The sequence below is a fragment of the Dama dama genome, chromosome 5 (genome assembly GCF_033118175.1).
Source record: "Dama dama isolate Ldn47 chromosome 5, ASM3311817v1, whole genome shotgun sequence".
NCBI lineage: Eukaryota > Metazoa > Chordata > Mammalia > Artiodactyla > Cervidae > Dama > Dama dama.
Window position 1 is genome coordinate 59,559,340 of NC_083685.1, and position 10,521 is coordinate 59,569,860.

Here is a 10,521-nt window from a genome sequence, read left to right on the forward strand (position 1 = left end):
TGTTGCAAGGTAGGGAAAGGACTTCGGACTGGATCCGAAGTCCTTAGACTCTACACCCAGTAATTGTTCCATTAAGGTTTAGACATACTTTGACTTTCTCTTGCTTCTGCATGCAATTATACTCTTCTGAGCCTGCTAAGTGTCCCTTAGTTTCCATAAAAGAACAAAGAAGCAAAATCAGGCAGGAGTCACCTGTGCTTCAAGCTGAGGCTGTGCCACTCATAAGGCACTCTCAGGGGATCTTTACAACTTTTATGCCATAGATCCCCTTGGACATCTGGTGAAGTTTCTAGAACCCAATGCAAAAAACAATATTTTTAAATATGTTACAAGGAAGTCAACTTTTTAAAATTAAAGTTTTCAAAATATTAAAAAAAAACTAATTTGCAACTTATGTGCTCATTTATTAATGCATTAAATGAGATGTAGCAGTAGATTTAATAACTATTCTTAAAGCAACAATGAGTATGAATGATATTTTGAGATACCTGTAACCCTTATAATGTGATTCCAATGTATCTTTGATTTCTATTGTTAACAGAGATACAGTTAATGTTAATATCTGATTTATATCCATAAGTAATGAAAATACAAAATTTCAGTCACTATGAAATTAATGAAAATAAAAATTTCTTCTCATCAAAGTTCATGGCCCCCTCACCCTCTTATATTAAAAAATCAATTGAAGTTAATTACTTATAGATAAATCTTTTCAAAAACTAAATTATAAAAAAGAATCTAATTCAAAAATGCCCACAGCAAATATATATATCATATACATAAAATCCATTGATTCACACATGAAATATTCACTTCAATATGAATGATCCAATGTGAGGCAAGGCTCTGGTTAGATAGCATCGCTGACTCAACAGACATGAAGTTGAGCAAATTCTGGAGAGTGGAGAACAGGGAAGCCTGCCATGTTGCAGTCCATGAGGTCACAGAGTCAGACATGACTCAGCAACCAAAGAACAAGGAAACTCCAAAAATAAGCATGTGTAACACCTGGTTCCAAACTGGGAAAGGAGGGCTGCATATTGTCACCCTGCTTATTTAATTTATATGCAGAGTACATCATGAGAAACGCTAGGCTAGATGAAGCGCAAGCTGGAATCAAGATTACCAGGAGGAATACCAATAACCTCAGATATGCACCACCCTTATGGCAGAAAGTGAAGAAGAGCTAAAAAGTCTCTTGATGAAAGTGAAAGAGGAGAGTGAAAATGCTGGCTCAAAACTCAACATTCAGAAAACTAAGATATGGCATCCAGTCCCATCACTTAATGGCAAATAGTTCGGGAAACAATGGAAACACTAACAGACTTTATTTTCTTGAGCTCCAAAATCACTGCAGATGGTGATTGCAGCCATGAAATTAAAGATGCTTGCTCCTTGGAAGCAAAGCTATGACCAACCTAGACAGCATATTAAAAAGCAGAGACATTACTTTGCCCAACAAAGGTCTGTATAGTCAAAGTTATAGTTTTTTCAGTAGTCATGTATGGATGTGAGAGTTCAACTATAAAGAAAGTTGAGCACCAAAGAATTGATGGTTTTGAGCTGTGGTGCTGGAGAAGACCCTTGAGAGTCCCTTGGACTGCAAGGAGATCCGACCAGTCCATCCTAGAGGAAATCAGTCCTGAATAGTCAGAAGAACTGATGCTGAAGCTGAAACTCCAATATTTTGGGCACCTGATGCGAAGAACTGACTCATCAGAAAAGACCCTGATGATGGGAAATATTGAAGGCAGGAGGAGAAGGGGACGACAGAGGATGAGATGGTTGGATGGACATGAGTTTGAACAAGCTCTGGGAGTCGGTGAAGGACAGGGAAGCCTGGCATGCTGCAGTCTATGGGGTCGCAAAGAGTTGGACACGACTGAGTGACTGAACTGAACTGAATTTTATTAGCTTTTTATTAAAATGTGTCCTGTCTGCACCAACAGCCCACACAATGTTAAAAATCATTTTACCTTCCTTGTGTTCGGTAGGTAGAATAGGAAAAAGGAGTCCAAAATGGCAGTGGTTAAAAGACAAAGAAAGGGAAAAGCCTGCAAAAATGGAACAAAAGAAAATCCACAGACCAGTGTGAGAACCTCAGGTGAAACAAACATGCCCCCTTCTTGGCTGGCTCAATTTGCATCGGGCAGGATCAATGGGGAGGAGACAAAAGATATAAAATGAGGAGGCCAAGACAGATTGAGGCCTCTCTTTTGGGGTCGGTCCGCCCTCAGGCCTCGAGGGTGTACTATCCTTTGTTTGCCAAATAAAACTCTGAGCTGTAACTGAACTGTAACACTGGTATGCCATTTCAAATCTTTGCTGCCACAAGACAGAACCAAGGAAATTACACAGTCTCCTGACACTTGGCCACCCAGTCCTCCCCTCTCTCTGCCTCCCACATCCAGTTTATTTGATTTACTTAAAAAAAATCTAAAATTGGCCCTAGGAGCACACCCTCCCTTATGTGGCCACTAACAAAGGAGGACCTCCAAAAAGAGGAGAGCAGCAAATAACCAGGTCCAGATGACAAGTGAAGTCTGAGCCAGACCTTGATTTCAGCCCAGTGAATGCTCAGCAGAGAAAATGCCACCTGACCTACTGAAATCATGAAACCCAGCAGGACCCTGTGGGGCTCCTGTGCACTGAAGGCTTTCTATGTCTCCACCATCCACACCGGCCATTTCCTGTGTGTGGGAAACAAATAGGCTTTAGCCTCCACGACCTTCCCTGAGTTCCAAAGGGCAAGTTCAAACAGTTGCTGATCAGGGAAGGGAGGAGATGCAGAGACAAGGGAGGAGCAGCCAAGAAAAGATAGAGCAGGCTTGGGGCAAGGCCCTGGTCTCCCTGCAAGGGATACACAGAACAGTATTTTTGAGCTCTTCTTCAGAACTAAAACCCTCAACAAATGGAAGACGTTAACATGATGAAGCATTCTTCATTCCAGACACAAGGTCACAGTTTAATAACCTTGAGAATCACAGAAGCTCATCAGGAGATCATCTGAGGCCAGATTAAAGGCGTGCTGGCCCTGCACACACCCTGATCCTTATCAACCCCCCCCCCCCAAACCATATCTATAAAACTCCTCACCAAGCCCCCCCACCCACCTCCATGGTGGGACATATGTATTTATTTGAGGGCATTAGCCCACTGTGCTCCCCTTTGTCTGGCAGAGCAATACACCTGTTCTTCTCTACTTCACCAAAACTCTGGCTCAGAGATTCAGTTCAGTGTTGGTGCACAGTGGCTGCATTTTGACCTCGATCATGAGATAATCAATTTGTACTGTTGTAAGCCACTAATTCTGGTAATTTGTTACCTAGCAATAGAAAACAGATACACAGTAGATGTAACAACTTGCCCTTCACCTTAAGAGGGATGCCTTGGCATGTCCAAATGACTAGGCCTTAGAAAATACACAAAATGATGACCCAGTCTACACATCTGGAGAAGAGCCCACCCTGACTCCTGGTGCAGAGCTCTCCTCTCTGTTCAACACTGGCCCTTGATCATCCACTCAGTAAACATGATCAAAGCTCCTTCTAATTTCTTACATGTAGCAAGAGAAAAGTCTGTGTTCACTCTCAAGTACATTTAGTTTAGCAAGTGATAAAGAATTTGCCTGCAATGCAGGAGATGTGGGTTCAATCCCTGGATTGGGAAGATCCACCGGAGAAGGAAAGGGCAACCCACTCCAGTATTTTTGCCTGGGAAATCCCATGGACAGAGGAGCCTGACAGGCTACCATCCATTGGGTCACCAAAAGAGTTGAACATGACTTAGTGACTAAACAACAACAACAAATCAAAACAAACATCCACACTTGATAAAATCATGTAAATTGCTACTGACACTGTTTCAGACTTAAGAACCTTCAAATAGAAACAAAGGTCAAAGCAAAGTGGAAGGATGGCTTGGAAGTTTATTGTTTCTTTTCCTTCCAGAATTTCAACAACAACTAATATCTGTTGAGCATGCTATTATAAGGCACTCTACCAGGCATAATAGAAAAAAAGCGGGGTATAAAACACAGTCCTAGCCTTTTAAAATTTGATCGAGTGCTTAGAATACAAACATAGAATATAACCAACTCTTTATGATAGTGTATTCTAACTACTAAATGAAAGATACAGAATAAAGAATAATCAATGAGGCCCAAACAGTCAGGAAAGATACTATAGGGACTTCCCTGGTGGTCCAGTGGTTAGGACTCCACACTTCCAATGCAGAGGGTACAGGTTCAGTCCCTGGTCAGGGAACTAGATCCTACATACCAAAAAAAGCAAAGGTACTACATATATCTGAATCACTTTGTTGTATACCTGAAACTAACAGAACACTGTAAATCAACTATACTTCAGTAAGAGGAAATAGCAACAGTGTGCAGACTGGACAGTGTACAGAGAATCATGAAAGCTATCATTCCACTTGTCAACAAAAATTGATCAGTTGATCAAAGAAAGAAACGGAAAATTTTATTTGAACCAACTTGAAGATTATAACCTGGGAACAGCCTCTGTCCATCAGAGGTCAAAGAAGTTATATAAGTTTTTGAGACAGAGTGCTATACATTAAAAGATGTGCTCATCTTCTAAGAAGTTTTAAAAGTTTCCTCAGGAAACTCAAACAAGGGCTCTCTATCAACCTAGAAGGGTGGGATGGGGAGGGAGGTGGGAGGGAGGTTCAAAAAGGTGGGGATATATGTATACCTGTGGCTGATTCATGCTGATGTTCAACAAAAAACAACAAAATTCTGTAAAGCAATTATCCTTCAATTAATAAATACATAAATATTTAAGAAGATGTATTATTCACAGTTTATACAGTCTAGTGAGCAGTAGGTTATGGGTCATCATGGTCTCTTACCATGATTTAGAAGGTTTTAAGCTAAGGATATATGAATATTCATGAGGGGCATGGGTGATAGATGCATATTCATCAAGGGGCTTAAGCCCAGGAGAATTCGGCAGAGAACTAGAGCAACAGGTTGACAGAGTCCAGGCTTGGGTTCACTGCAGTCATGAGGGTCAGGAAGGTCAGCAGCATCATTCCTTAGGTTCCAGTTAATCTGGTGGTTGAGTGGTTTGAATTCTGAGAAACAGCTCAAGAAAGTGCTTCATGCCAATCTCTACTTTTGGAACAGAACTGGGAGTCTTTACAACTGATACATTGTCTCCTGGTACAGTTTGTCTCCCTGGCCTCGTTATAACTGTTTGTTTTTACTTTCTTTTGTTCCCTTAAAATCTTTCATTCCTAAGGTCTATTCTTCTACAAGGGCAAGAATTGTCTTAGATCCCAAAATGACTTCGGCCTAAAATAGCTTCTCTTATGTTAAGAAAACGTTGTCTGGTCCTCCTCCCCCTGACTCCGCCCAGGAGACTCCTTGCTCTTACAGGTTGTAAGCTCCTTATCTGCTTACAGGTCTCCCTTGAGCAAAAGTTTTTTTTAAAAGTTATGAGAAAAGCAGTTGAGAGGGAATAAGTTGTAACACTGCTAATTCTTTTCTTGAAAGTGTTGCCAGTTAAGACTAAAGAAAAATCCTTTTCCTTCAGTCAGCACTAAAGTGGATGATGTGATCTTGTGGCCGTGTGGTGCGCGTGAGCCCCGCAGGACCGGGGAGGCACGGCTGCCGCGGGGAGGAGGCCCAGGCTGAGCGTGAGGGAGGCCCCGGCCCCTCTGCGCCGGTGTCTGGCAGAGCCGGTGTGAGACAAAGAGACAATCCTTCCCAGCCGCCGGGATAATCAAAGAGCTTTGGCCGGAACTTCGAGCACGCACCGAGATAGTAAGGAGCCAGACGAAAAGCACAGACTGTGGCGCGGAAACGGATTAATAAGGAACTTAGTGCTTTGGCCCCGTGACCCTCCAGCACAATGTTCTGCATGTCCAGTTGGGGATGATATGTTTCATTGGCAAGCCACAGTTATGGGACCTAGTGACAGTCCATATCAAGGCGGTGTATTCTTTTTGACAATTCATTTTCCTACAGACTACCCCTTCAAACCACCTAAGGTTGCATTTACAACAAGAATTTATCATCCAAATATTAACAGTAATGGCAGTATTTGTCTCAATATTCTAAGATCACAGTGGTCTCCTGCTTTAACTATTTCTAAAGTTCTTTTATCCATTTGTTCACTGCTATGTGATCCAAACCCAGATGACCCCCTAGTGCCAGAGATTGCACGAATATATAAAACAGACAGAGATAAGTACAACAGAGTATCTCGGGAATGGACTCAGAAATATGCCATGTGATGCTACCTTAAAGTCAGAATAACCTGCATTATAGCTGGTATAAACTTTAAATTACTGTTAATAAATAAATAAACTGGATGATGAGGCCTCCTCAATAAATATTACTCTATATTACTTATATGTAATACATAATATGAGGACTTCCCAGGTGGTTCAGTGGTAAAGAATCGCCTTCCAATACAAGAGATGCAGGTTTGATCGCTGGCTCAGGAACATCCCCTGGAGAAGGAAATGGCAACCCACTCCAGTGTTCTTGTCCAAAGAGCTCCATGGACAAAGAAGAACCTGGCAGGCTATAGTCCGTGGGGTCTCAAAAGAGCTGGACATGACTTTGAAACTAAACAACAACAATATATAACATATTTGTAATAAATAAATAAATGAATGTTAGAAATATCAGTTCATATCAGTAGGCTTCCATAAGACAGTGTCTAGCTTTACAAACCACCTTTAGGGAAAAAACAAAAATAAAATCCAGCTCTATCTAACAATTTGTAACTGTATACACACACACACACACACACACACACAAATCTCCTAAGAGCAAAATAATCTGATTAAGAAACTATAGCTTCCCCCTTAAAGCTGAAATTTTTTATAAGGCCATTAGTGATAATGACAAAGATATAACTGTTGTAATATACCATGATAGTTCTTTATTAGAGATTTTAAGGGTTAACTATAATTGGAAAGAAAACTAAACCACCATGCCTCATTTTGGTATTATATATTTTTGCATAAAATTTTAACTAGTCTTCAGTTGCAAATTTTGCTCTCACTCTGCTTGATTTCAACCTCTTTTCAGAAAATATATGTCATGTAGTTCTGGGCTCCCTGAGGATAACCAGTATGGTCAGTTCAGTGTTGCTGTAAACTTCAGATCTAGATATTGTCACCCATTTGCTCTTTCCAAAGACAGGGCACTTATTTCAGGACACCTGTCCTACTGTATTAGCTTTTAAAAAAAAATGCTGGTGACAGTGTAGCTGAAAATTCAAATGGAAAAGAATTGGAAAGGGTCAGCATCTTTCCTTCTGCTGATTTTTTAAAACTGATTCTTGAGAAGACTGTTTCCGTGCAGCACGACCAGGCTACGGCACCGCTGATCCTATCATTTGCATGCAAGTCCCTTCGTTATCAATATAGATGGCCACACGGTTCATTCAACCTGTAGTGATGAGAATCAAGCGTGAAGATGGCTGAAATAATTGGGTCAAATCTGCAGCATGCCAATTCAGTGGTCACATAAAATTGAGGGCATATTCAAAAATTATAACAAATCACTCTCTGCAGGTAAAAAAGGAGTGATGCTAGTGAGGTATCAGCCCATTTCGGAAGGACACTAGCACGTAAAATGATGTAAATGATGCACTTATGTAGGAGCAGAATAAAAATAAACAACATTGTTTACTATCAAAGAAAGGTAGGCAGACTTATGTCCCAAACATCTGATTTCCAGTTCATTCCCTCTCATAATAAAAATTAGTCAAGTAATGGAAGCATTGGGGAGTCAGGATATTTTAAGCTATTATTTCACATACCTTCTGTGCTGCAGTCCCCAGCATTTTTGGCACCAGTGACTGATATCGTGGAAGACAACTTTTAAGCAGACCAGGGAAGAGAGGCGATGGTTTCAGGATGATTTGAGGGTATTACCCTTATTGTGCACTCTCTTTCTGTTATTATTACATCAGCTCCACCTCAGATCATCAGGCTTTAGATCCCGGAAGTTGGAGACCCCAGATTATGTTACACTGGGTTGGCTGTGTCACTCCAAATCCATCCTCTAACCTTCTTTGCTGCATTCTCTGCCCTGGGAGGCTCATGTGCTTGGACTACATCAACAGGCTCCTTTGTCCTCTGGTTCTCAGTTGGTTTGGGTCAATAAGGGACATGAATGTGACATCAAGGAAGGCAGGAGGGTGGGGTCCAGCACTAATGGTTTCTGCTCCCCTTGGAGGGACCATCCCTCCACAGACAGTCATAACTCTTTTTCTTTTTTTTAATTCTTAGCAAGATTCTGACATGTTTACTTGAATAAACACTCCTAGGATTGTTGCAAGCCTTTAGTTAATATCCAGAATTCTGAAAAGGTAATTTTGGCAAGTGTTGGCCAGTGTGTTTATCACTTTTATGGAGGAGCAGGTTTGGGACAGCCATAACTCTTATCATTCAGATGTTAACCTCCTTCTGATGTTGTAGGAAAAAGAGTGAGATGCAAGAGGATGGTCAGATCCCAGGTAATGTCCAAGTCCCTGGGACAGCCCCCAAGTATGGGTTTTTGGCTTCGCACAGGGAAGAATTCAACAGCAAGCCATAGCAAAGAGAAAGAAGGTTAATTCAGGAAGGAAACACACTCCATAGACAGAGTGTGAGCCATCTTGGAAGGAAAGAGGCCCCAGGGTATGCAGTTGTCGGATTTTATGGACATGGGTAATTACTTAGGCTAATGAGTGGGAAGAGTATTCTAGCTATTGGGGGGATGGGGTGGGGATTTCCAGGAACTGGGCCACCTACCATGGGATCACTTTATGACGTTTTGTGATCATCGTCCGTATAGTCAAAGCTATGGTTTTTCCAGTAGTCATACACAGATGTGAGAGTTGGTCCATAAAGAAAGCTGAGCACCGAAGAATTGATGCTTTCAAATTGTAGTGTTACAGAAGACTCTTGAGAGTCCCTTAGACTGTAAGAAGACCAAACCAGTCAATCCTAAAGGAAATCAACCGTGAATACTCATTGGAACAACTGATGCTGAAGCTCCAGTACTCTGGCTCCCTGATGTGAAGAGCTGACTCATCAGAAAAGACTCTGATGCTGGGAAAGATTGAAGGCAGAAGGAGAAGCGGGTGGGAGAGGATCAGATGGTTAGACAGAATCACTGACTAAAGGACACAAATTTAAGCAAACTCCAGGAGATAGAAGAGGACAGAGGAGCCTGGCGTGAAGCAGTCCACGGGGTTGCCAAGAGTTCCATATGACGTAGCAACTGAACAACAAGAAGAACCATCATGGCACCTGGGGTGTGTTACAGTGAGTGTATACTGAGGCTCAAGGTCAAGCAGAAGTTGAGTTCACCATCTTGGACCTAATTGGTTCTAATCAGTTTATGTCTTGTCCTGGGGCTATATCATTCTTTTAAAGGTTGCACACTGCCCTCTTCCAGTCTCACTAGGACAGCATTTTCGAGATTCATTTAAGTTGGATTCGTAATTTGCTCTTTTTTTTATTCTACCTAGTATTCCTAGTATATCACAATTGTTTATCTATCTGCCAACATATGTTTGTGTTTCTTTGTGAATGTCTTCTTTGTTCTTACATAAAATCCTAATACTTGCTGGGTTATAGTTTTACAAGGAAGTAAAACACTGTAAGTAATGTTAGAAGGAACAACTAGTTTTTCAAAGTAATTGAATTATGTTGCACTCCTAAGTGATATTATGAGAGCCACAGCTGATTCACATCATTACTGTCATATCTTTTTTGGTCAATCTTTTTTTTAAGTGATTTATAGTTGATTTACAATGTTGTGTTAGTTTCAGATGTACAGCAGTCGTTCAGTTAGATATACATATGTATCTTATACATATGCTACACATATATCATACACATCTCATAGCTCTTTTTAGATGACCCATTCCTTCCGCACAGCCTCCCCACCTTCGTGTTCCCATAACTGCATCCTCCGCTTTGCTATTACTGCACCATCTTAAGTGGTTTCTATGCTCCTTGAACAAATCTTTGTAAATAGTCCCTGGAGTGGGAATGGATAAAAAAGATGTGGAACATGTATACAATGGAATAATATTCTGCTATAAAGAAGAAGGGCTTCCCTGATAGCTCAGTTGGTAAAGAATCTGCCTGCAATACAGGAGACCCTGGTTTGATTCCTGGGTCAGGAAGATCCACTGGAGAAGGGATAGGTAGGCTACCCACTCTAGTATTCTTGAGCTTCTCTGGTGTCTCAGCTGGTAAAGAATCCACCTCCAATATGGGAGACCTGGGTTTGATTCCTGGGTTGGAAAGATCCCCTGGAGAAGGGAATGGCAACTGACTCTAATATTCTGGCCTGGCTTCCCCAATGGCTCAAGTGGTAAAGAATCTGTATGCAGCACAGGAGACACAGGAGATTAGAGTTCGATCCCTGGGTCAGGAAGATCCCCTGGAGGAGGAAACGGCAACCCACTCCAGTATTCTTGCCTGGAAAATCCCATAGACAGAGGAGCCTGATGGGCTACAGTCCATGGGGCTGCAGAGTCA

At 41.5% G+C, this 10,521-nt stretch overlaps 1 protein-coding gene across 1 annotated transcript; it reads left to right on the forward strand.

Moving 5' to 3' along the window:
- Positions 1-5,889: 5,889 nt before the first annotated feature.
- Positions 5,890-6,288, forward strand: LOC133055809 (ubiquitin-conjugating enzyme E2 D3-like). Its single transcript, XM_061140909.1, has one exon. The coding sequence runs from the start codon at positions 5,905-5,907 to the stop codon at positions 6,259-6,261; it is 357 nt and encodes a 118-aa protein (XP_060996892.1). The 5' UTR covers positions 5,890-5,904; the 3' UTR covers positions 6,262-6,288.
- Positions 6,289-10,521: the final 4,233 nt, after the last annotated feature.

Excerpts from the sequence above, each read along its gene's own strand:
- LOC133055809 (XM_061140909.1), top strand. The coding sequence starts at position 5,905 with ATGTTTCATTGGCAAGCCACAGTTATGGGACCTAGTGACAGTCCATAT.